This window comes from Salmo salar, chromosome 10 (genome assembly GCF_965601325.2).
Source record: "Salmo salar chromosome 10, fSalSal1, whole genome shotgun sequence".
NCBI classification, from domain to species: Eukaryota; Metazoa; Chordata; class Actinopteri; order Salmoniformes; family Salmonidae; genus Salmo; species Salmo salar.
The window spans coordinates 88,724,156-88,746,853 of NC_138300.1; the positions used below are offsets into that span (position 1 = coordinate 88,724,156).

General features: G+C 41.2%; 1 protein-coding gene across 1 annotated transcript in view; it reads left to right on the forward strand.

The window, feature by feature from the left end:
• The first annotated feature begins 1,070 nt into the window (after positions 1–1,070).
• Positions 1,071–22,698, forward strand: part of LOC106560863 (NEDD4-binding protein 1) — a 34,455-nt gene continuing 12,827 nt past the window's right edge. Inside the window, exons 1-2 of the mRNA XM_014124247.3 lie at positions 1,071–1,588; positions 2,717–4,242. Of these exons, the coding sequence (XP_013979722.3) occupies positions 1,280–1,588; positions 2,717–4,242 (1,835 nt within the window). The 5' untranslated portion in view covers positions 1,071–1,279. The remainder of the gene's footprint in view (positions 1,589–2,716; positions 4,243–22,698) is intronic.

A 22,698-nucleotide genomic window follows, 5' to 3' on the forward strand; every position in this document is an offset into this window, starting at 1 on the left:
AATAACGAATTCGGAAAATGTAGATAACCAATGAAGTATATGTTAGGCCCTTTCCTGTTTCAGCATGACAATTCCCCTGTGTACAAAGCAAGGTCCATAGTGAAATGGTATGTCAAGAATGGTTTGGAAGAACTTGACTGGTCTGCACAGACCCCTAACGTCAACACCATCGAACACCTTTGGGATGAATTGGAACGCCGACTGTGAGCCAGGCTTAATCGCACAACATCAGTGCTTGACCTCATTAATGCACTTGTGGCTGAATGGAAGCAAATCCCTGCAACAATGTTCCAACATCTAGTGGAAAGTCTTCCCAGAAGAGTGGAGGCTGTTATAGCAGCAAAGTGGGGGACCTACTCCATATTAATGCCCATGATTTTGGAATGAGATGTTCGACAAGCAGATGTCCACATACCTTTGGTCATGTAGTGTATATTTATATTCCATATTATGACATTGCTCATTCTAATATTTCTTAATTCCTTTCTTTTTATTTGGGGGATTTGCATATATTGTTTTGTATTGTATTGCCCTGTTGGAGCTAGGAACATAAGCATTTCGCTACGCCCATAATAACATTGCAAAATTATTGTACCAACCAATGAAATGTGATTTGTCTTCAGCTGGTCTTCTGCAACAACAAAAAAAGGTTGTAACGTGGAGATATGGCGTGTTGGAACATTACTATAAAAAGGTGTGTTTCAATTCAACATTTTAGAATTATTATTTATCGCCGATATGACAGATAAGCAGCTCCTTATGCTTCCTAAACCGTACCGCAAGCGATGCATGTTTGTTCAGACTGAGCATCCGGGGCTCTTAGCAAAACTCCCCAGTACAGAGGATGCCTTTATTCCAATTAATGTTATGTGTAATGGAACTGAGCCATGATCAAGGGCTAGCTCCTTCTGCTCCTCAGATACAAAAAAAACTCTTATTTCCCCTGTTGTTCGCCACTGCAGTCCATTCCTTTTCACTCTAACAGTCTACCACTCAACGCGCCATCAGTTTCAAACAAAACATCCGCCTCCGCCATCTTCATTTCCGTACGTTCTTTAGTACACATTGTCTTCTTTTGATGACATCATCACTGGGACTTTCCGGATGCGTTGGGATTGTCGTGTAAAAAGTTGTTTTAAGATAGGATTACTCTAGGTAATATATCACCGCAGGGAAGAGGAATATAGATCACAGGAAACCATGAAGGAGGGTAAAGATCGACAGGACACCGAATGGTTAAAATATTAAAACGCTCCGTTGTCAATAGGGACAGATATTCATGAACAGAATGTCAACAACGCGGCCCCTCCTTGGTATGAAGCGAGTCACCGAGGTAACCTGTTCGGAACCGCCCGGAAACCAACAGCAAGAGGTCCAACAGCAAGAGGTCCTGACAGTGGACGAATTTGCGGTCCTTGAAAACAAGCAAGAAGAACTGAATTGCGCTAAACGCAAAGTAGAACAGGTTTTCCAGGTAGCTTTCACAATTATCGGCCTTTTGGACCACACTGGAGCACACAGTAGTACAGCATCAAGGCAGATATGGCTTAAACTCAAGGGAAAGAGAGACGACGTGTCGAAGGCAAAGGTAAACATTGACTGTGATTAATGAAAATGACTTTGAGGCCCATTCTTCAAGGGTTTTATTTATTTTTGTCAGTTATGCAGTTCAATAGAAAATACCTTTCGTTGGTAGAGCAAAGGTCCATCCTTAAATGTTATGTGGTGGTAATAAAATAAGAGGTACCTGATTGGAATAGGTATGATATGACCAATGTAAAAATGCTGATATGAAAAGTTGTTTGAGTTTCATATAATATAAGGCTTTGTGTAATCTGCTTTCTAGCTAGCTGTACAGATTTATATTAGTAAAGATTATAAAACTAGTCCATCTAGGTGCCAGGTTTACAACATCATTACATAAGATCCCGACTGCATGATGGGTGTCAATGACACTTTTTTGTTTTCAATTTCAGCACTGATTTCCCGTTCATTCTACTACTCTAAAAACAGCAGTCATAACATATTTTACACTTCCGTATCTTGAGTTTCCTTTTGCCAACATTGTGAAGTGGGCAGATTCAATGTACGTTGAATGCAAGTTCAATGTACAGGTCACCGGATTGGGTAATATTATATTACTATTGGTGCCAGTAAACTTGGAATCCCCTTCCACCCCATTGAGAACACAGAAAACGGAAACCCCAACATATTTATGCCTTGCCCCATCATTTTCTTCTCCCTAGTGTAAGTAGTCATCAGGAAACCATGTGCACTCTATGGAGAGGAGACACACGTATGTATTGTGACAGCCAGGGCATCTCAAACTTGAGGCTGATTCATCAAATATTTCAGGAAACTGTTGAGGGTTTCAGTTGATTTCTTACAACTTCCCATCTTTCACTTTTCAGTCTTACCAATTTACAGTCAATGTGATGATGACAGAGTTGACTGAGAGTTGTCATAGAAGATGATGAGTGAAGTATTCTTGAGCAGGCAGAGAGGGGGTATCCCTGAGCATCCTACTATCAGTTTCAAAAAGCTTCGAACATGGACCTTCTCATGTGAAATTATTTAATGTAGTCTCGATCCCCATCCATGGTACTTTATGAACTAGGTGTGTTGCCTACACCTGTGTAAGTTGATGTTGGACAAAACATTTTTTGTTGTTGGCATGTCTACTTCTCTAACTGGTGTTGACTCTGTGTTGTTGCAGGAGTACCTGAAAGGTCTCTGTGACCCAGAGCTGCAGCAGGTGGAGCGCTACCCTGTGGACATGCACTGCATCTTTGCCGGTGCCCAGGGTTTGTTCCTGGATCGGCTGCTGCGGGACACCAGCGCTGAGGTTGTGGTGCTGGAGCCAGGACGATTGCGCCTGCTGGGCTGCGTTGAGTCTGTCGTCATGGCACAGAGCCGCGTGCAGCAGTTTGTTGCTCTCTTCCAAGAGAAGCGGAGCCTGCCCGGAGACAGGGAGCAGGCCGTCAAACGCACCTTCAAGACGTTTGTGGAGGAGCGGGACGATAAGTACGCCATGGAGCTGCTCTTGCTACCCAGTGCCCTGAAAGAGGAGCTGCTAGGTCTGGCCCAGAGCCCCACTCAGCCTGGTGGGGTTGTAGACGTGGACCAGGATCGCTCCCAAAGCAGCACCCCTGTCACTGACCTCTCCAACCGCATCGTGGACACCAGCTTTGAGGAGAAGGCGGCTGGAGCTCCACCCGGGGCCGAAGTGGGGTTGCTGAATGGCATCCGACCCTCCCACAAACGGCGCTCGTCAGAGAGCGAGCTGAGGGACACCAAGAGGCAGTTCTCCCTAGAGAGGAGGGGTGAGTCGATTGAGAAAGAGCGCCACACTGTAACCAGTGATAGCCGAGCTAAGACTCCCTCCAAGGCCAACATGGGGCTTATGGTGCTGGACTCCACTGATAATGTGGATGACCGGGAAGCTGTGACCCCAGAGACCAACCTGCGGTGCCTGGTGAACTTCTTTATGACCATGGGCTACCAGCAGGAGGTGGTGGAGAGGGTGGTGAGGGAGACGGGCCAGACAGAGGACACCTTCCTGCTGCTGGAGCGCATTGTGGAGGAGAGCCAGAGAACAGAGGGGCAGCGAGGTGGGGCGTCCTCAACCCACAACCCTGAGTCTTCATCTTCCTCCTCCGCTACTTTCTCCAGGGATAAGGACAGAGGGCCAGATAGAATGCCAAACAGAGCCCTGGATGTAAAGTCCAAGGAGAACATTAAGCCACTCAGCAGCAATGCTGTGGGCCAGAGGGGACAGTGTAGCAGCATGCTGCAGACAGTGACACTAAAGAGGAGCAGCACTGGTCAGGGGGCTGCTTACAATATCATCATCATTGATGATGACGAGGACAGTTCCAACACTATGACTGGCGTTAAGGCCAGGACGGCAGAGCAGCTGGATCCTCCGTCGGGGTCCAGGATGGACTACCTTTCCCGGGGAGGGGCTCAGACCATGGGGCCGGTACATGTGGAGAGTGTGACGGCACTGCGGAGCACACCACAGTGCCCGACCCAGCCAGCAGGCACAAGGCCAGGCTGCTCCTACCAGACCCTGTCAGCCAGGGTCCCTCCACCTCGCACAGAGCCCCCTCCACCACCCCTGACTGCCACGACCCGCTTCCATGAGTCCCTAAGAACCCCCTACACCCTGACCCTACAGAACGAGCCTGGACACCCTGACCTCCGCCACATCATCATCGACGGCAGCAACGTGGCCATGGCGTGAGTAATCCCCCCTCTTACTGTACCCACACACATTTTGCCATCATCAGATAAGACTTTGTCTGGACCACCTGTGTGTAGGCGTATGTGAGCTTTGGTGTGTGAGTGAAAGCAAGAGTGTAACCCTCAGTCAGGACTTTCTCATGGGCAACATTATAAATGCTCATAGCTGAGAGCTCTTCCAGTAACCCACTGTAAATGTATGTGTGTATATATATGAGTAGATAGGCCTAGCACATGGCTGCGGGGGGGGGGGGGTCTAAGTGGCTTTCCAGATGGGAAAATCTTTCTCTGACTATGAAATAAGTAATAGTAATGGGCAATTCCACGGTAACGGAATTGCGCTGAGACGCAAATGTTTCACTTAAAATATATGCCAAACAAAAACCATTGGTTTCAAAGTTTAACAAACCATACAACTCTATGCACAATGACTACTTTGAACAATGTACACTGAACATTTTACAAAAACACATTTATTTAATGAGCTCTGCCCCTAAATAAGACCAAATTTGGTTGGTCCAGACCAGACCAAATCTGAACAAATCAAGACATCTATGTTTCACAACTTTGGACATCAAAGTACAGCTCAGTAGAGTACAGAACAGTACGGTGGAGTATAGTACAATAATGTAGATTACAGTACAATACAGTAATTATAGTGTACGCAACTCTAGTGTGCTCTACTGTGTACTGAACTATACTCTACTTTTCTTTACTGACTGATCGCTACAGTACTGTACTGAACAATACGCCAATATTATTTTACTGTGCTGTACTGTACTTAAGCAATAATACATGAGGCCATGTGCTATGACATTTTTATCATGGCTGTGACGTGGCTATGTCCTAACACTGGTTGTCAAGTGCAATTTTAGGCGTTCTCTAGTCGTTAATTCTATTCGTATTGACTGCCATGTAAAGCAAAACAACCCTGCTGGTTGCAGGTTCCTATGGCAAAAAAAAGTTGCTATGGAGCCCCCCCCCCCCCCCCACACCCCTTGCCTAGGAACATACAGAGAACTCAAATGTGTGTTTAGGGCTGGATTGGGAAAGTGTGAAACGTATCAACGAGAGAAAGAAGCCAATCAATCTTATCGTACAAGTTCTCTTCATTTTATGAGCTATCACTCAGAGAAAATTATACCAGCATTAAACTGATTCATTGATTGAATGAAACTATATCAATGCATTTGAATCATGAAGGTCATATGATGGAAAAGTCTAAACAATTCCGATTCAGATTCACGTTTGTTCTACAGGAGGAAATCTTAGCACTTCTCACACATCACATCGGCCTCAACAAAACATATAGAAAATCCAGCAGATACCCTCCCATCCGACCCCACCCATGTCATGTCATAATGCCTTTAAAATAGTGCGCAACATTCACAGTGTATTCCATATCCTTGGTAATAGTTACAGAATAGGAAGACGTGTTGAGCGTGGGGAACATTTTACAGGACTGATTGACAGACACATAGGAAGATACGTCTGAATTGGCTTAATTGGCTAGGTTGTCAGTTGTGTTAAGAAGTGGGTGTTAAGGTGGGTGTTAAGAAGCGCGTAAGGGGGGGTGGGTCATGTTTCGGAGGACGCATGACTCGACCTTCGCCTCTCCCGAGCCCGTTGGGGAGTTGCAGTGATGAGATTGGATCGCAATTGGATAACACGAAATAATGGGAGAAAAGGGGCTACCCCCCACCAAAAAAAAAAGTCTGCTTGTCCAAGAGAGATTTACAAGGTTATTAAAACGTCACGCCAGTGTAAGCCTACAAGTAAGACAACCGTTATTTAAAAAATTCCCTGTGGACAAACGTTTCCCTGTTTGACCGCTAGGGTATTATAGTAAAAAAACACTATAACATACTGTGTTACTCTATAGTGATAGCACCTGGGAGAAAATGTAATTGTCTGATTTCTCTGACCTGATGGGAGATCAAAGCAGTGGTGGTCTGGGCTTTTGTTCAGTAGGTGAGGGGGATCCAATCAGTTTAGATGCTGTGAAAAAAATGAAATAGTAGGCCTATAGGCTACTCCAGTGATATGAAATAATTTATACACTTTACTTTTATGCAAACCTTCAGAACATGCAGTGTGAAACTTGAAAGAACTTGTGAAATTATACAATGTATCACTTGTGCACTCTGAAGTGGAAATAATAATGTAATCTAACAACATCACTCCCAAACGGCACTGATGTGAGGTTTTTTTCTCTCGTTATAGAAGCACTGGTCCTCTTAAATTGTAATTACAAGTTACACATCTAAATATTTAGGGTCATATTGATGGTCTGCTCTGCCATTCCTCCACGTCACACTAGGGCTGCCAAGAATATAGGGTTGCTATAAGACGTTCATGGAAAAATAATAAAAAAATAAAAAAAGCTATACCACTACCATGAGATATATTTAATGGTGACCACAGCCCTTCCGAAAAAACATTTACATCGTGTTTTAATGCGCTAATTTTTTTTCTCCCACCCTGCTCCATGTATTCAATGTATTCATTTCAAATGTGGCTCCCAATGCGCCTTTACTTCCGAGCTATTATGACACATCTGGCGGTTCCTTCTTTGTATGTTCCTAGCCCAGCTTTTCCCAAACTCAGTCCTCGGGACCCCAAGGGGTGCACGTTTTGACTTTACACAGCTGATTCAAATTATCACAGCTTGACAATTCGTTTATTATTTGAATCAGCTGTATAGTTCTAGGGCAAAACCCAAAACGTGCACCCCTTGGGATCCCGAGGACCGAGTTTAGGAAACGCTGTCCTAGCCCCTTGCTAGCTAGCCAACTACACAGCTAACACAATCACTTCAGATTGAAGCTGGAAAGACGGCAAACGAGCTGCATTTCGTTTAGGTTCACCTGTTTTCTATTGACATTTCTTTGTATATATCCATAGAAAATTATGCTGTTCCATGATTTCGACTGGCTGAGAAAAAAGCTGCCTGTCTCGACTCCCGACACGTTTATTATTATGGGACACGGTGGAGATCGAATTTCAATATTGCAACGATGTTGCAAATGTCGAAGATAATGTCTAGATCAAGTTTATAAATTGCATGGCTGGGCAGATGAGACATTGGATCTGTAAAAGTAGTAATGCGTTGCTAGGTGACAACGTAAACGATGGCACTTTTTATGAATGTGGTCGTGTATGTTTAGTATATCATGGGCAGGATAGACTCTAACAATGGGAATTACACACCATAATTAAGCAATAAGGTCCGAGGGGGTGTGGTATATGGCCATTATACCACGGCTAAGGGCTGTTCTTACGCACGATGCAACACGGAGTGCCTGGAAACAGCACTTACCGTGGTGTATTGGCCATATATCACAAACCCCAGAGAGGTGCCTTAATGCACTTATAAACTGATTACCAACATAATTAGAGCAGTAAAAATACATTATTTGTCATAACTGTGGTATACGGTCTGATATACCACGTCTGTCAGCCAATCAGCATTCAGGGCTCAAACCACCCAGTTTATAATGAACTATACTCTACTTTTCTTTACTGTACTGTAGTTGTGAAACCAACTGTGGTTTGTGACTACTTTGATTTCCCATTGTAGCCAATTCAATTGCTGAAATTGCGTTAACGATTTGGTAACAGAATTCTGAGTTTTAATCATTTGTATAATCCAAATTATACCAGTAAAAACACTAATTGATAGGCCTACCTTGTTACTTATGTGAACTTTTATTATCCTGTCTCGTCATGAGGGAGAGAAATTAGAAAATATCTTAAAGATATGTGGGGTTTTGGTAATGAAATTTCAAGTCACAAGGCAATGTTTCTTAAATTTACAGAAGGCAAACATTTTTCTCCAAAACTAAGTATGTGTTGATATTAGTTGGCAGGGGTCTTTACATCAACATTATTGTGTTTTGATATATTTCTAATACTTTTTAAGACTTTTTCTGGTAGACCCCTTTTCCATCTGTTTGACCAGAATTCAAAGCCTTAGCTTATTTTTTAGGATGCAAGATGGTTGAAAAATGTATATATGCTGTAATTTCTCAGAAATAGACTCTTTTATTTGACACCCAATTGGATATGCTCCTATGAACGTCACATTGGTGCTCATGGGTCCTTTTACATGGAAGTGGCCGAATATGAACTATCTCTCTTCACTTTTGTCAGTTTTCCTGTTTCTTCCTTCTTGCCCTAAGCAATTTTATTCTGTCCACTGAAGTCATTACGGGAAGTATGAACAAGTATGGGGGTTTTATTTTAGAAAACTACAAGGGGGAAATTTAAAGTTTTTTGCATATTTGGCTATTTACATTTCCAGGTTGGCAAGGTGATTTTACTATCCACGTCAATGGTACTGGGGTTAGTTGCACATCCTGTTTGAACTCACTTTCTCTTTAAGAGGGAACTTCCCAGTGACTTTGTATTGTCTCACAAAAATTGAGCCTTGTGTGTTTTGAGCTTTTGTGTGTATGTGTACGTCATGCTTTCTGGAAGTTTGTTTGCAAGGCCTGTTATGGTTTCTACTTAAACCCCTCTCTGCCCATATTGTTCAGCACTCTCACTCTTTACTTGGACTCCAAGTAATATAAACTAACCCTATGTTAATCTTATTTTTAGATAAACATTGCATTCGGAAAGTATTCAGACCCCATGACTTTTTCCACATTTTGTTACTTTACAGCCTTATTCTAAAATTGATTAACTATTTTTTTCCCTTATCAATCTATACACAATACCCCAAAATGACAAAGCAAAAAAGAGATTTTTGCACAAAACTGAAATATCACATTTACATAAGTTTTCAGACCCTTTACTCAGTACTTTATTGAAGCACCTTTGGCAGCGATTACAGCCTCAAGTCTTCTTGGGTATGATGCTGCAAGCTTGGCATATGTGTATTTGTGGAGTTTCTCCCATTCTTCTCTGCAGATCCTCTCAAGCTCTGTCAGGTTGGATGAGGAGTGTCACTGCACAGCTATTTTCAGGTCTCTCCAGAGATGTTCGATTGGCTTCAAGTCCGGGCTCTGGTTGGGCCACTCAAGGACATGCATTGTCTTGGTTGTGTGCTTAGGGTTGTTGTCATGTTGGAAGGTGAACCTTCGCCCCAGTCTGAAGTCCTAAGCGCTCTGGAGCAGGCTTTCATCAAGGATCTCTCTCTGTACTTTGCTCCATTCATCTTTCCCTCATTCCTGACTAGTCTCCCAGTCCCTGCTGCTGAAAAACATTCCACAGCATGATGTTGCCACCACCATGCTTCACAGTAGGGATGGTGCCAGGTTTCCAATTATTATTATTTATTTTTTTACAATTATCTGTAAAGTCTCTCAGTCAAGCAGTTAATTTCAAACACAGATTCAACCACAAAGACCAGGAAGGTTTTCAAATGCCTCACATTTGGTGGTATACAGAAAATAGCCCTATTTGGTAAAATACCAAGTCCATATTATGGCAAGAACAGCATAAATAAGCAAAGAGAAACGACAGTCCATCATTACTTTTAGACATGAAGGTTAGTCAATCCGGAAAATTTCAAGAACTTTGTAAGTTTCTTCAAGTGTAGTTGCAAAAACCATCAAGTGCTATGATGAAACTGCCACAGGAAAAGAAGACCCAGAGTTACCTCTGCTGTAGAGGATAAGTTCATTAAAGTTACCAGCCTCAGAAATTGCAGCCCAAATAAATGCTTCAAAGTTCAAGTAACAGACACATCTCAACATCAACTGTTCAGAGGAGACTGCGTGAATCAGGCCTTCATGGTCGAATGGCCATTAGACCTGTGGAAATCTGTCCTTTGGTCTGATGAGTCCAAATTTGAGATTGTTGATTTCAACCGCCATGTCTTTTGTGAGACGCAGAGTAGGTGAACAGATGGTCTCCGCATGTGTGATTCCCACCGTGAAGCATGGAGGAGGTGTGATGGTGTGGGTGTGCTTTGTTGGTGACACTGTCTGTGATTTATTTAGTATTCAATACACACTTAACCAGCATTCTGCAGCGATGCGCCATCCCATCTGGTTTGCGCTTAGTGGGACTATAATTTGTTTTTCAACAGGACAATGACCCAACACACCTCCAGGTTGTGTAAGGGCTATTTGACCAAGAAGGAGATTGATGGAGTGCTGCATCAGATGACCTGGCCTCCACAATCACCTGACCTCAAACCAATTGAGATGGTTTGGGAGGAGTTGGATTGCAGAGTGAAGGAAAAGCAGCCAACAACTGCTCAGCATATGTGGGAACTCCTTCAAGACTGTTGGAAAAGCATTCCAGGTGAAGCTGGTTGAGAGAATGCCAAGAGTGTGCAAATCTGTCATCAAGGCAAATGGTGGCTACTTTGAAGAATCTCAAATATAAAATATATTTTTTTAAATGTAACACTTTTTTGGTTACTACATGATTCATATGTGTTATTTTATACGTTTTGATGTCTTCACTATTATTCTACAGTGTAGAAATTAGTTTTAAAAAATTTGAAAAATCCTTGAATGAGTAGGTGTCAACTTTTGACTGGTACGGTATGTGAATGAGATTCCTGTATTTCATTTTCAATACATTTGCAGAAATTTCTACTAATATGTTTTCACTTTGTCATTATGGGGTATTGTGTGTTAATAGGTGAGAAAAAAAATATGTAATCCTTTTTGAATTCAGGCTGTAACACAACTAAATGTGGAATAAGTCAAGGGGTATGAATACTTTCTGAAGGCACTGTAATTAGTAGTGCACCGATATGACATTTTTGGCCGATACCAATATCCAATATTTTCCTTGCCAAAGAAATCGAAACCGATATTTCACATTTTTGCGGCCTTTTTAAGCATTCTAGTACAATTAAATAGTTAACGCACACACGTGGATGCAGCGGTCTAAGGCACTGCATCTCAGTGCAAGAGGCATCACTACAGTCCCTGGTTCGAATCCAGCCTGTATCACATCCGGCCGTGATTGGGAGTCCCATAGGGCGGCGCACAATTGGCCCAGTGTCGTCCGGGTTTGGCCGGACGACACTGTGACGTATGCTATGATGCTGGTAAAGCGCACATACAGTGCTGGTCATAAAAAAAGCTAGCTAGCTCATGGATGCAAACAATGTTCTTCCCAAAAACGTAGCAAAACACCTGTTTCAGTAGCTCTAGTTAGCTAGCTAGCTATATAGCTAGATGTCATCATCTATAATAACCCAAATTCATAAGTCAGTTCTTAGTTGATTAATGGTGGTCGGACCCATCTATGTGAAGCTAGCCACAATAAGGATTAGCCAAAATAGTGGACTTTGCGGTTAGCCTTCAAAATAAAAGTACGGCATAATTCTACTATTCGTATTCATTTGCATCACTGTCAATTACATATTTTTATTTTGAAGGCAAACTGCAAATTACACTATTGTGTCTAATCCTTATTGTGGCTAGCTTAACAACACAAAACCCGGTCCGACCGAGCCTCACTAGCCAGATAACGTTAGCCTTCCCTGTAGCTCAGTTGGTAGAGCATGGTGTTTGCAACACCAGGGTTGTGGGTTCGATTCCCACGGGGGGCCAGCACAGGAAAAAAAATAAAAAAAAAAAAAAATGTATGAAATTGTATGAAATGTATGCATTCACTACTGTAAGTCGCTCTGGATAAGAGCGTCTGCTAAATGACTAAAATGTAAAATGTTAGTTGGCTGCTTACAACATTAGCTTTAGGAAACAGGGTTAACCTCTCTTGGGCAGGTACCCACGGTTCACACGATTCAACAGCCAGTGAAAAATCAGAGCGCCAAATTCAAAACCACAAAATGTCATAATTCAAAGTTCTCAAACAAAGGACTATTTTACACCATTTTAAAGGTACACGTCTCCTTAACCTCTATGGGCTAGGTGGGACGCTTGCGTCCCACCTACTCAACAGCCAGTGTAATCCCGTGGCGCGATATTCAAATACCTCAAAAATGCAAAAACTTCAATTTTTCAAACATATGACTATTTTACACCATTTTAAAGACAAGACTCTCGTTAATCTAACCACACTGTCCAATTTCAAAAAGGCTTTACAACAAAAGCAAAACATTAAATTATGTCAGCAGAGTACCCAGCCAGAAATAATCAGACACCCATTTTTCAAGCTAGCATATAATGTCACATAAACCCAAACCACAGCTAAATGCAGCACTAACCTTTGATGATCTTCATCAGATGACAACCCTAGGACATTATGTTATACAATACATGCATGTTTTGTTCAATCAAGTTCATATTTATATCAAAAAACAGCTTTTTACATTAGCATGTGACTAGCATTCCGACCGAACACTGCCGGTGAATTTACTAAATTACTCACGATAAACGTTCACAAAAAACATAACAATTATTTTAAGAATTATAGATACAGAACTCCTCTATGCACTCGATATGTCCGATTTTAAAATAGCTTTTCGGTGAAAGCACATTTTGCAATATTCTAAGTAGATAGCCCGGCATCACAGGGCTAGCTATTTAGACACCCAGCAAGTTTAGCACTCACCAAAGTCAGATTTACTATAAGAAAAATGTTATTACCTTTGCTGTTCTTCGTCAGAATGCACTCCCAGGACTTCTACTTCAATAACAAATGTTGGTTTGGTCCCAAATAATCCATTGTTATATCCAAATAGCGGCGTTTTGTTTGTGTGTTCAAGACACTATCCGAAAGGGTAAATAAGGGTGACGAGCATGGCGCATTTCGTGACAAAAAAAATCAAAATATTCCATTACCGTACTTCGAAGCATGTCAACCGCTGTTTAAAATAAATTTTTATGCCATAATATTCCGACCGGGAAATCGTTTTTTATTACAAAGAGAGTGAAAGTAAAAGCATGCTATCCCCTCATGCACGAGCCTCAGTCTAATGGCCCTCTGATAGAGCACTTGCCAAACGCGCTAATGTGTTTCAGCCTGGGGATGGAATTACATCGTTCAGCTTTTTCCCGCCTTCTGAGAGCCCATGGGAGCCGTAGGAAGTGTCACGTCATACCAGAGATCCCCTGTATTTGTTAGAGATGATCAAGGAGGGCAAGAAATGGTCAGACAGGCCACTTCCTGTAAGGAATCTTCTCAGGTTTTGGCCTGCCAAATGAGTTCTGTTATACTCACAGACACCATTCAAACAGTTTTAGAAACTTTAGGGTGTTTTCTATCCAAAGCCAATAATTATATGCATATTCTAGTTACTGTGCAGGAGTAGTAACCAGATTAAATCGGGTACGTTTTTTATCCGGCCGTGCAAATACTGCCCCCTAGCCCCAACAGGTTAATATAACCACATTGTCCGATTTCAAAAAGGCTTTATGGCGAAAGCATAAAGTTAGATTATGTTAGGACAGTTCCAACACAAGAAAAAGCACACAGCCATTTTCCTAGCAAGGACAGGCGTCACAAAAACCAGAAAACCAGCTAAAATTATGCACTAACCTTTGACGATCTTCATCAGATGACACTCCTAGGACATCATGTTACACAATAAATGCCTATTTTGTTCGATAAAGTTCATATTTATATCCATAAACCCCATTTTACATTGGCGCGTGATGTTCAGAAAATATTTTGCCTCCAATACTGCCGGTGAATCAGCACAACAATTTACAAAAATACTCACCATAAACGTTGATAAAATATTAAACTGTTATTCAAAGAATTATAGATGAACATCTCCTTTATGCAAACGCTGTGACAGATTTCAAAAAAGCTTCACGAGGAAAGCACACTTTGCAATAATCTGAGTACTGCGCTCAGAAAAATACACTAGGCAATACAGATACCCACCATTTTGGAGTCATCTAAAATCATAAATAGCATTATAAATATTCACTTACCTTTGATGATCTTCATCAGAAGGCACTTCCAGGAATCCCAGGTCCACAATAAATGTTGCTTTGTTCGATAAAGTCCATAATTTATGTCCAAATAGCTCCTTGTTGTTAGCGCGTTCAGTAAGCTACTCCAAGTGTAGGAAGCGTGCGGAAAATGTCACGGCGAAAAGTCAAAACAATTATATTTACGTTCGTTCAAACATGTCTAACGTTTTATAGCATCAATCTTTAGGGCCTTTATCACTTAGAACTTCAATAATATTCCAACCGGACGATTGCAATGTCTTGAAAAACGTTTTGGAACACAGCTAACTCTCACGTGAATGCGCGCCAATGAACGCCAGTACCTTCCTGAGTCAACAACTGCCAACTTCCTCTGTTCGCTCTCTGTTCATCATAGACGCCTCAAACAACTTTCTAAATACTGTTGACATCTAGAACCCTAAGTCACTGTGTGTTCGATAGGCAATGACTTGAAAGGACAACAAGCAGCAGAATTCTCACTTCCTGGTTAGATTTTTCTCAGGTTTTTGCCTGCCATATGTGTTCTGTTATACTCACAGACATCATTCAAACAGTTTTAGACACTTCAGAGTGTTTTCTATCCAAATCTACTAATAATATGCATATTCTAGTTCCTGGGCCCGAGTAGTAGGCCGTTTAATTTGGGTACGTTTTTCATCCGGCCGTGAAAATACTGCCCCCTACGCTAGAGAGGTTAAGTAGCTGGCTAGCTATTTATTTTCATGAACTGAAGTTCAATTTCAATAGGTGAAAAACAAGTGGCAACCTAGCTAATACTACCTCATAAGGATTCCTAAATCATTGCTAAGATTAATGAAAATGAATGCAATTTTTACTGGTCATTGTTTTAAGGCTAGTTGTATTGGTGCTAGCTAGGTACCAAGCTAAAGCTAGCTACCCCAGAAGTTGCAATCGAACAAATTATGCTTTTTTACCAACGCGGTATTGTAACACATCGTTCGTGGCCGGTGTTTGCTGACTTTTTTTGTACAGCTTAAACAGTGCTACTGTATCTTTTAAGACACGCAAAGACCCAATCGGCGTTCCATAGTATGTATGTCGTGAGGCTAATAGCAGTGCTATTACTGTGTAACTCTGGTAGAGCAACATCTGAAAAATAGCACACTTGGTAATGTTAACCGGTGCTCGACCAGTCGGCAAAAGCCAACATCACTCACGACAGAACAGTTAATTGTCAAGGGCAATGAATTCCATTATCTTGGCTTTAATGGATTTCGCCTTTGAGTTGTCTCGCTGAAATTTTGTTACTCTTTCAAATGACTGCCTGACTTGATGACTGCTTGATCCACACAGCAGACATTGTGGGCTAGTTTAGGAATGCTGTGTTGCACTTATAGGGCAAAATTTTACAAGGCGTCATTACATCATGTACCTTCGTTATATAGGTATGCACGTCAGCTTTGACATCGTTTTTGCACATCGGGCGTTAAACTAGACATTGGCCAATACCGATGTTGCCATTTTTTAGCTAATATCGTCCGATTCCTATATGTTCACCGATTTATATCGTGCATCCCTAGTAATTTGATTAATGTATTGTGAAGGATCAACAACTCGGGGTAGAATTTGAAGTATAATTGTACAACTCTCAGAAAGTGACATTTTTGGACCTGAATGACAAAACATTCAAGAGATAAGGGTGCTCAAAGTTGACCATTTTGCATACCCCACCATACCCTGAGACAGCCACGTCTTCATCACTGGAAAAGAAAACCGGCTGAGATTGATTTTATTTAAAAGCTTACAAACGGGGTTGTCATTTAAAATAATTTCTGGAAAAAAAGGTTTTGCATAAAAATGAAGTCTTTTTTTTACCATTTAATGTCAATTATCTATCTTTTTTCATATTCGCATGTTGTAGTTTAGACCCTATTTTACATAATCTAAGGCAGGAATTGGCAACTGGCGGCCCATGGGCCCAACCCCCTTTTGTAGGCCCCGCGGCCAGCTATCTAAACTTGTAGTAAGCATGGTCGAATTACCCACCTGGGGTGGGGCCCATTGATCATCCGTTAACTGCAAACATTTGCCTCCACCCTCTGGCAAATGTGTAGAATTGCATGAAATTAGTTATAAAGTTGCCCATCCCTGATATAAGGTTTTTGTGTTACGCCCGCCATCGGTTCAGACACAGCATGCTCTTGAATACAGGGTGGGTGTCATGCCTTGGTTGATAAATGTACTAAAATGGGAATACAATTTTCAACATTCAAATGGTACCACAAAGATGGTGGGAGGTCCGCTTATTCTGAAATAGTTTCTGTAGTTAGTAACATATACAACTAGCTTACCTGAAAATATTTTGTTAAAATATAATTTGATCTCTGAGAAATTAAGCTAATTGATTGCACCCAAATTGGCAATTTCTTTATTTATAGGATTCAGAAAATATTCAATAAATATAGTACCCAACATCCGATTTGGACCAAACTTGTTCCGACCAATGAGTAAGACATGAGGAATCCTGGGGAAAAAATCAGCAGCCACTCACGAACCCCCCCATGCCAATCCCACCCCAACAACCAGTATACAGTATCAATTCTCTATGTTTGACAAGTAGAATTAAGCTGTTGCTTGGAGTATTGCTTTTCCATACTATGTAATGTATTCCCTGTGAATCTGTTGATGGGTTTCTTCCCCTGTTAAAAACATAGACGGCAGATTAACTACAGAAACAATTTCAGAACAATCTGAGATGGTGAGCGTCATGGCTTTCTGAAATGTCATGGAATGATTCTATTGACTTGAATAGGAATATCTGTTGTTTTAAATCATACTGTCAGTCCTCCATAGGAAACCTATTGATAGGTTGTAGCTAGAAATATAGATAATAGAATAGACATTACCATTTAAGTGGACATTTGATCGTGGGTGGACTGGCGGTCATCTTTGTGTTAGTAATTATACTGAACATTAAATATAAATGCAACATATAAAGTGTTGTTCCCATGTTTCATAAGCTGAAATAAAAGATCCCAGAAAGGTTCCATGCGCACAAAAAGCGTATTTCTCTGAAGTATGGTGCACAAATTTGTTTACATGCCTGTTGGTGAGCATTTCTCCATTGCCAAGATAATCCATCCACCTGACAGGTGTGGCATATCAAGAAGCCGATTAAACAGCATGATCATTACACAGGTGCACCTTGTGCTGGGGACAATAAATGGCCACTCAAATGTGCATTTTTGTCACACAACTCAATGCCACAGATGTCTCAAGTTTTGAGGGAGCATGCAATTGGCATGCTGACTACAGGAATGAAAAACAGAGCTGTTGTCAGAGAATTGAATGTTAACTTCTCTACCATAAGCTGCCTCCAATGTCGTTTTAGAGAATTTGGCAGTACGTCCAACCGGCCTCACAACCGCAGACCACATGTAACCGCGCCAGCCCAGGACCTCCACATCCGGTTTCTTCACCTGTGGGATCATCTGAGACCAGCCACCTGGACAGTCTTGTGAGGCGTCTGTTTCTCAAACTAGACACTCTAATGTACTTGTCCTCTTGCTCAGTTGTGCACTGGGGCCTCCCACTCCTTTTTCTATTCTGGTTAGAGCCAGTTTGCGCTGTCCTGTGAAGGGAGTGGTACACAGCGTTGTATGGGATCTTCAGTTTCTTGGCAATTTTTCGCATGGACTAGCTTTCATTTCTCAGAACAAGAATAGACTGACGAGTTTCAGAAGAAAGTTATTTTTTTATGGCCATTTTGAGCATGTAATCGACACCCACAAATGCTGATGCTCCAGATACTCAACTAGTCTGAAGAAGGCCAGTTTTATTGCTTCTTTAATCAGCATAACAGTTTTCAGCCAAAATAGTGGACTTTGCGGTTAGCCTTCAAAATAAAAGTACGGCATAATTCTACTATTCGTATTCATTTGCATCACTGTCAATTACATATTTTTATTTTGAAGGCAAACTGCAAATTACACTATTGTGTCTAATCCTTATTGTGGCTAGCTTAACAACACAAAACCCGGTCCGACCGAGCCTCACTAGCCAGATAACGTTAGCCTTCCCTGTAGCTCAGTTGGTAGAGCATGGTGTTTGCAACACCAGGGTTGTGGGTTCGATTCCCACGGGGGGCCAGCACAGGAAAAAAAATTAAAAAAAATAAAAATGTATGAAATTGTATGAAATGTATGCATTCACTACTGTAAGTCGCTCTGGATAAGAGCGTCTGCTAAATGACTAAAATGTAAAATGTTAGTTGGCTGCTTACAACATTAGCTTTAGGAAACAGGGTTAACCTCTCTTGGGCAGGTACCCACGGTTCACACGATTCAACAGCCAGTGAAAAATCAGAGCGCCAAATTCAAAACCACAAAATGTCATAATTCAAAGTTCTCAAACAAAGGACTATTTTACACCATTTTAAAGGTACACGTCTCCTTAACCTCTATGGGCTAGGTGGGACGCTTGCGTCCCACCTACTCAACAGCCAGTGTAATCCCGTGGCGCGATATTCAAATACCTCAAAAATGCAAAAACTTCAATTTTTCAAACATATGACTATTTTACACCATTTTAAAGACAAGACTCTCGTTAATCTAACCACACTGTCCAATTTCAAAAAGGCTTTACAACAAAAGCAAAACATTAAATTATGTCAGCAGAGTACCCAGCCAGAAATAATCAGACACCCATTTTTCAAGCTAGCATATAATGTCACATAAACCCAAACCACAGCTAAATGCAGCACTAACCTTTGATGATCTTCATCAGATGACAACCCTAGGACATTATGTTATACAATACATGCATGTTTTGTTCAATCAAGTTCATATTTATATCAAAAAACAGCTTTTTACATTAGCATGTGACTAGCATTCCGACCGAACACTGCCGGTGAATTTACTAAATTACTCACGATAAACGTTCACAAAAAACATAACAATTATTTTAAGAATTATAGATACAGAACTCCTCTATGCACTCGATATGTCCGATTTTAAAATAGCTTTTCGGTGAAAGCACATTTTGCAATATTCTAAGTAGATAGCCCGGCATCACAGGGCTAGCTATTTAGACACCCAGCAAGTTTAGCACTCACCAAAGTCAGATTTACTATAAGAAAAATGTTATTACCTTTGCTGTTCTTCGTCAGAATGCACTCCCAGGACTTCTACTTCAATAACAAATGTTGGTTTGGTCCCAAATAATCCATTGTTATATCCAAATAGCGGCGTTTTGTTTGTGTGTTCAAGACACTATCCGAAAGGGTAAATAAGGGTGACGAGCATGGCGCATTTCGTGACAAAAAAAATCAAAATATTCCATTACCGTACTTCGAAGCATGTCAACCGCTGTTTAAAATAAATTTTTATGCCATAATATTCCGACCGGGAAATCGTTTTTTATTACAAAGAGAGTGAAAGTAAAAGCATGCTATCCCCTCATGCACGAGCCTCAGTCTAATGGCCCTCTGATAGAGCACTTGCCAAACGCGCTAATGTGTTTCAGCCTGGGGATGGAATTACATCGTTCAGCTTTTTCCCGCCTTCTGAGAGCCCATGGGAGCCGTAGGAAGTGTCACGTCATACCAGAGATCCCCTGTATTTGTTAGAGATGATCAAGGAGGGCAAGAAATGGTCAGACAGGCCACTTCCTGTAAGGAATCTTCTCAGGTTTTGGCCTGCCAAATGAGTTCTGTTATACTCACAGACACCATTCAAACAGTTTTAGAAACTTTAGGGTGTTTTCTATCCAAAGCCAATAATTATATGCATATTCTAGTTACTGTGCAGGAGTAGTAACCAGATTAAATCGGGTACGTTTTTTATCCGGCCGTGCAAATACTGCCCCCTAGCCCCAACAGGTTAATATAACCACATTGTCCGATTTCAAAAAGGCTTTATGGCGAAAGCATAAAGTTAGATTATGTTAGGACAGTTCCAACACAAGAAAAAGCACACAGCCATTTTCCTAGCAAGGACAGGCGTCACAAAAACCAGAAAACCAGCTAAAATTATGCACTAACCTTTGACGATCTTCATCAGATGACACTCCTAGGACATCATGTTACACAATAAATGCCTATTTTGTTCGATAAAGTTCATATTTATATCCATAAACCCCATTTTACATTGGCGCGTGATGTTCAGAAAATATTTTGCCTCCAATACTGCCGGTGAATCAGCACAACAATTTACAAAAATACTCACCATAAACGTTGATAAAATATTAAACTGTTATTCAAAGAATTATAGATGAACATCTCCTTTATGCAAATGCTGTGACAGATTTCAAAAAAGCTTCACGAGGAAAGCACACTTTGCAATAATCTGAGTACTGCGCTCAGAAAAATACACTAGGCAATACAGATACCCACCATTTTGGAGTCATCTAAAATCATAAATAGCATTATAAATATTCACTTACCTTTGATGATCTTCATCAGAAGGCACTTCCAGGAATCCCAGGTCCACAATAAATGTTGCTTTGTTCGATAAAGTCCATAATTTATGTCCAAATAGCTCCTTGTTGTTAGCGCGTTCAGTAAGCTACTCCAAGTGTAGGAAGCGTGCGGAAAATGTCACGGCGAAAAGTCAAAACAATTATATTTACGTTCGTTCAAACATGTCTAACGTTTTATAGCATCAATCTTTAGGGCCTTTATCACTTAGAACTTCAATAATATTCCAACCGGACGATTGCAATGTCTTGAAAAACGTTTTGGAACACAGCTAACTCTCACGTGAATGCGCGCCAATGAACGCCAGTACCTTCCTGAGTCAACAACTGCCAACTTCCTCTGTTCGCTCTCTGTTCATCATAGACGCCTCAAACAACTTTCTAAATACTGTTGACATCTAGAACCCTAAGTCACTGTGTGTTCGATAGGCAATGACTTGAAAGGACAACAAGCAGCAGAATTCTCACTTCCTGGTTAGATTTTTCTCAGGTTTTTGCCTGCCATATGTGTTCTGTTATACTCACAGACATCATTCAAACAGTTTTAGACACTTCAGAGTGTTTTCTATCCAAATCTACTAATAATATGCATATTCTAGTTCCTGGGCCCGAGTAGTAGGCCGTTTAATTTGGGTACGTTTTTCATCCGGCCGTGAAAATACTGCCCCCTACGCTAGAGAGGTTAAGTAGCTGGCTAGCTATTTATTTTCATGAACTGAAGTTCAATTTCAATAGGTGAAAAACAAGTGGCAACCTAGCTAATACTACCTCATAAGGATTCCTAAATCATTGCTAAGATTAATGAAAATGAATGCAATTTTTACTGGTCATTGTTTTAAGGCTAGTTGTATTGGTGCTAGCTAGGTACCAAGCTAAAGCTAGCTACCCCAGAAGTTGCAATCGAACAAATTATGCTTTTTTACCAACGCGGTATTGTAACACATCGTTCGTGGCCGGTGTTTGCTGACTTTTTTTGTACAGCTTAAACAGTGCTACTGTATCTTTTAAGACACGCAAAGACCCAATCGGCGTTCCATAGTATGTATGTCGTGAGGCTAATAGCAGTGCTATTACTGTGTAACTCTGGTAGAGCAACATCTGAAAAATAGCACACTTGGTAATGTTAACCGGTGCTCGACCAGTCGGCAAAAGCCAACATCACTCACGACAGAACAGTTAATTGTCAAGGGCAATGAATTCCATTATCTTGGCTTTAATGGATTTCGCCTTTGAGTTGTCTCGCTGAAATTTTGTTACTCTTTCAAATGACTGCCTGACTTGATGACTGCTTGATCCACACAGCAGACATTGTGGGCTAGTTTAGGAATGCTGTGTTGCACTTATAGGGCAAAATTTTACAAGGCGTCATTACATCATGTACCTTCGTTATATAGGTATGCACGTCAGCTTTGACATCGTTTTTGCACATCGGGCGTTAAACTAGACATTGGCCAATACCGATGTTGCCATTTTTTAGCTAATATCGTCCGATTCCTATATGTTCACCGATTTATATCGTGCATCCCTAGTAATTTGATTAATGTATTGTGAAGGATCAACAACTCGGGGTAGAATTTGAAGTATAATTGTACAACTCTCAGAAAGTGACATTTTTGGACCTGAATGACAAAACATTCAAGAGATAAGGGTGCTCAAAGTTGACCATTTTGCATACCCCACCATACCCTGAGACAGCCACGTCTTCATCACTGGAAAAGAAAACCGGCTGAGATTGATTTTATTTAAAAGCTTACAAACGGGGTTGTCATTTAAAATAATTTCTGGAAAAAAAGGTTTTGCATAAAAATGAAGTCTTTTTTTTACCATTTAATGTCAATTATCTATCTTTTTTCATATTCGCATGTTGTAGTTTAGACCCTATTTTACATAATCTAAGGCAGGAATTGGCAACTGGCGGCCCATGGGCCCAACCCCCTTTTGTAGGCCCCGCGGCCAGCTATCTAAACTTGTAGTAAGCATGGTCGAATTACCCACCTGGGGTGGGGCCCATTGATCATCCGTTAACTGCAAACATTTGCCTCCACCCTCTGGCAAATGTGTAGAATTGCATGAAATTAGTTATAAAGTTGCCCATCCCTGATATAAGGTTTTTGTGTTACGCCCGCCATCGGTTCAGACACAGCATGCTCTTGAATACAGGGTGGGTGTCATGCCTTGGTTG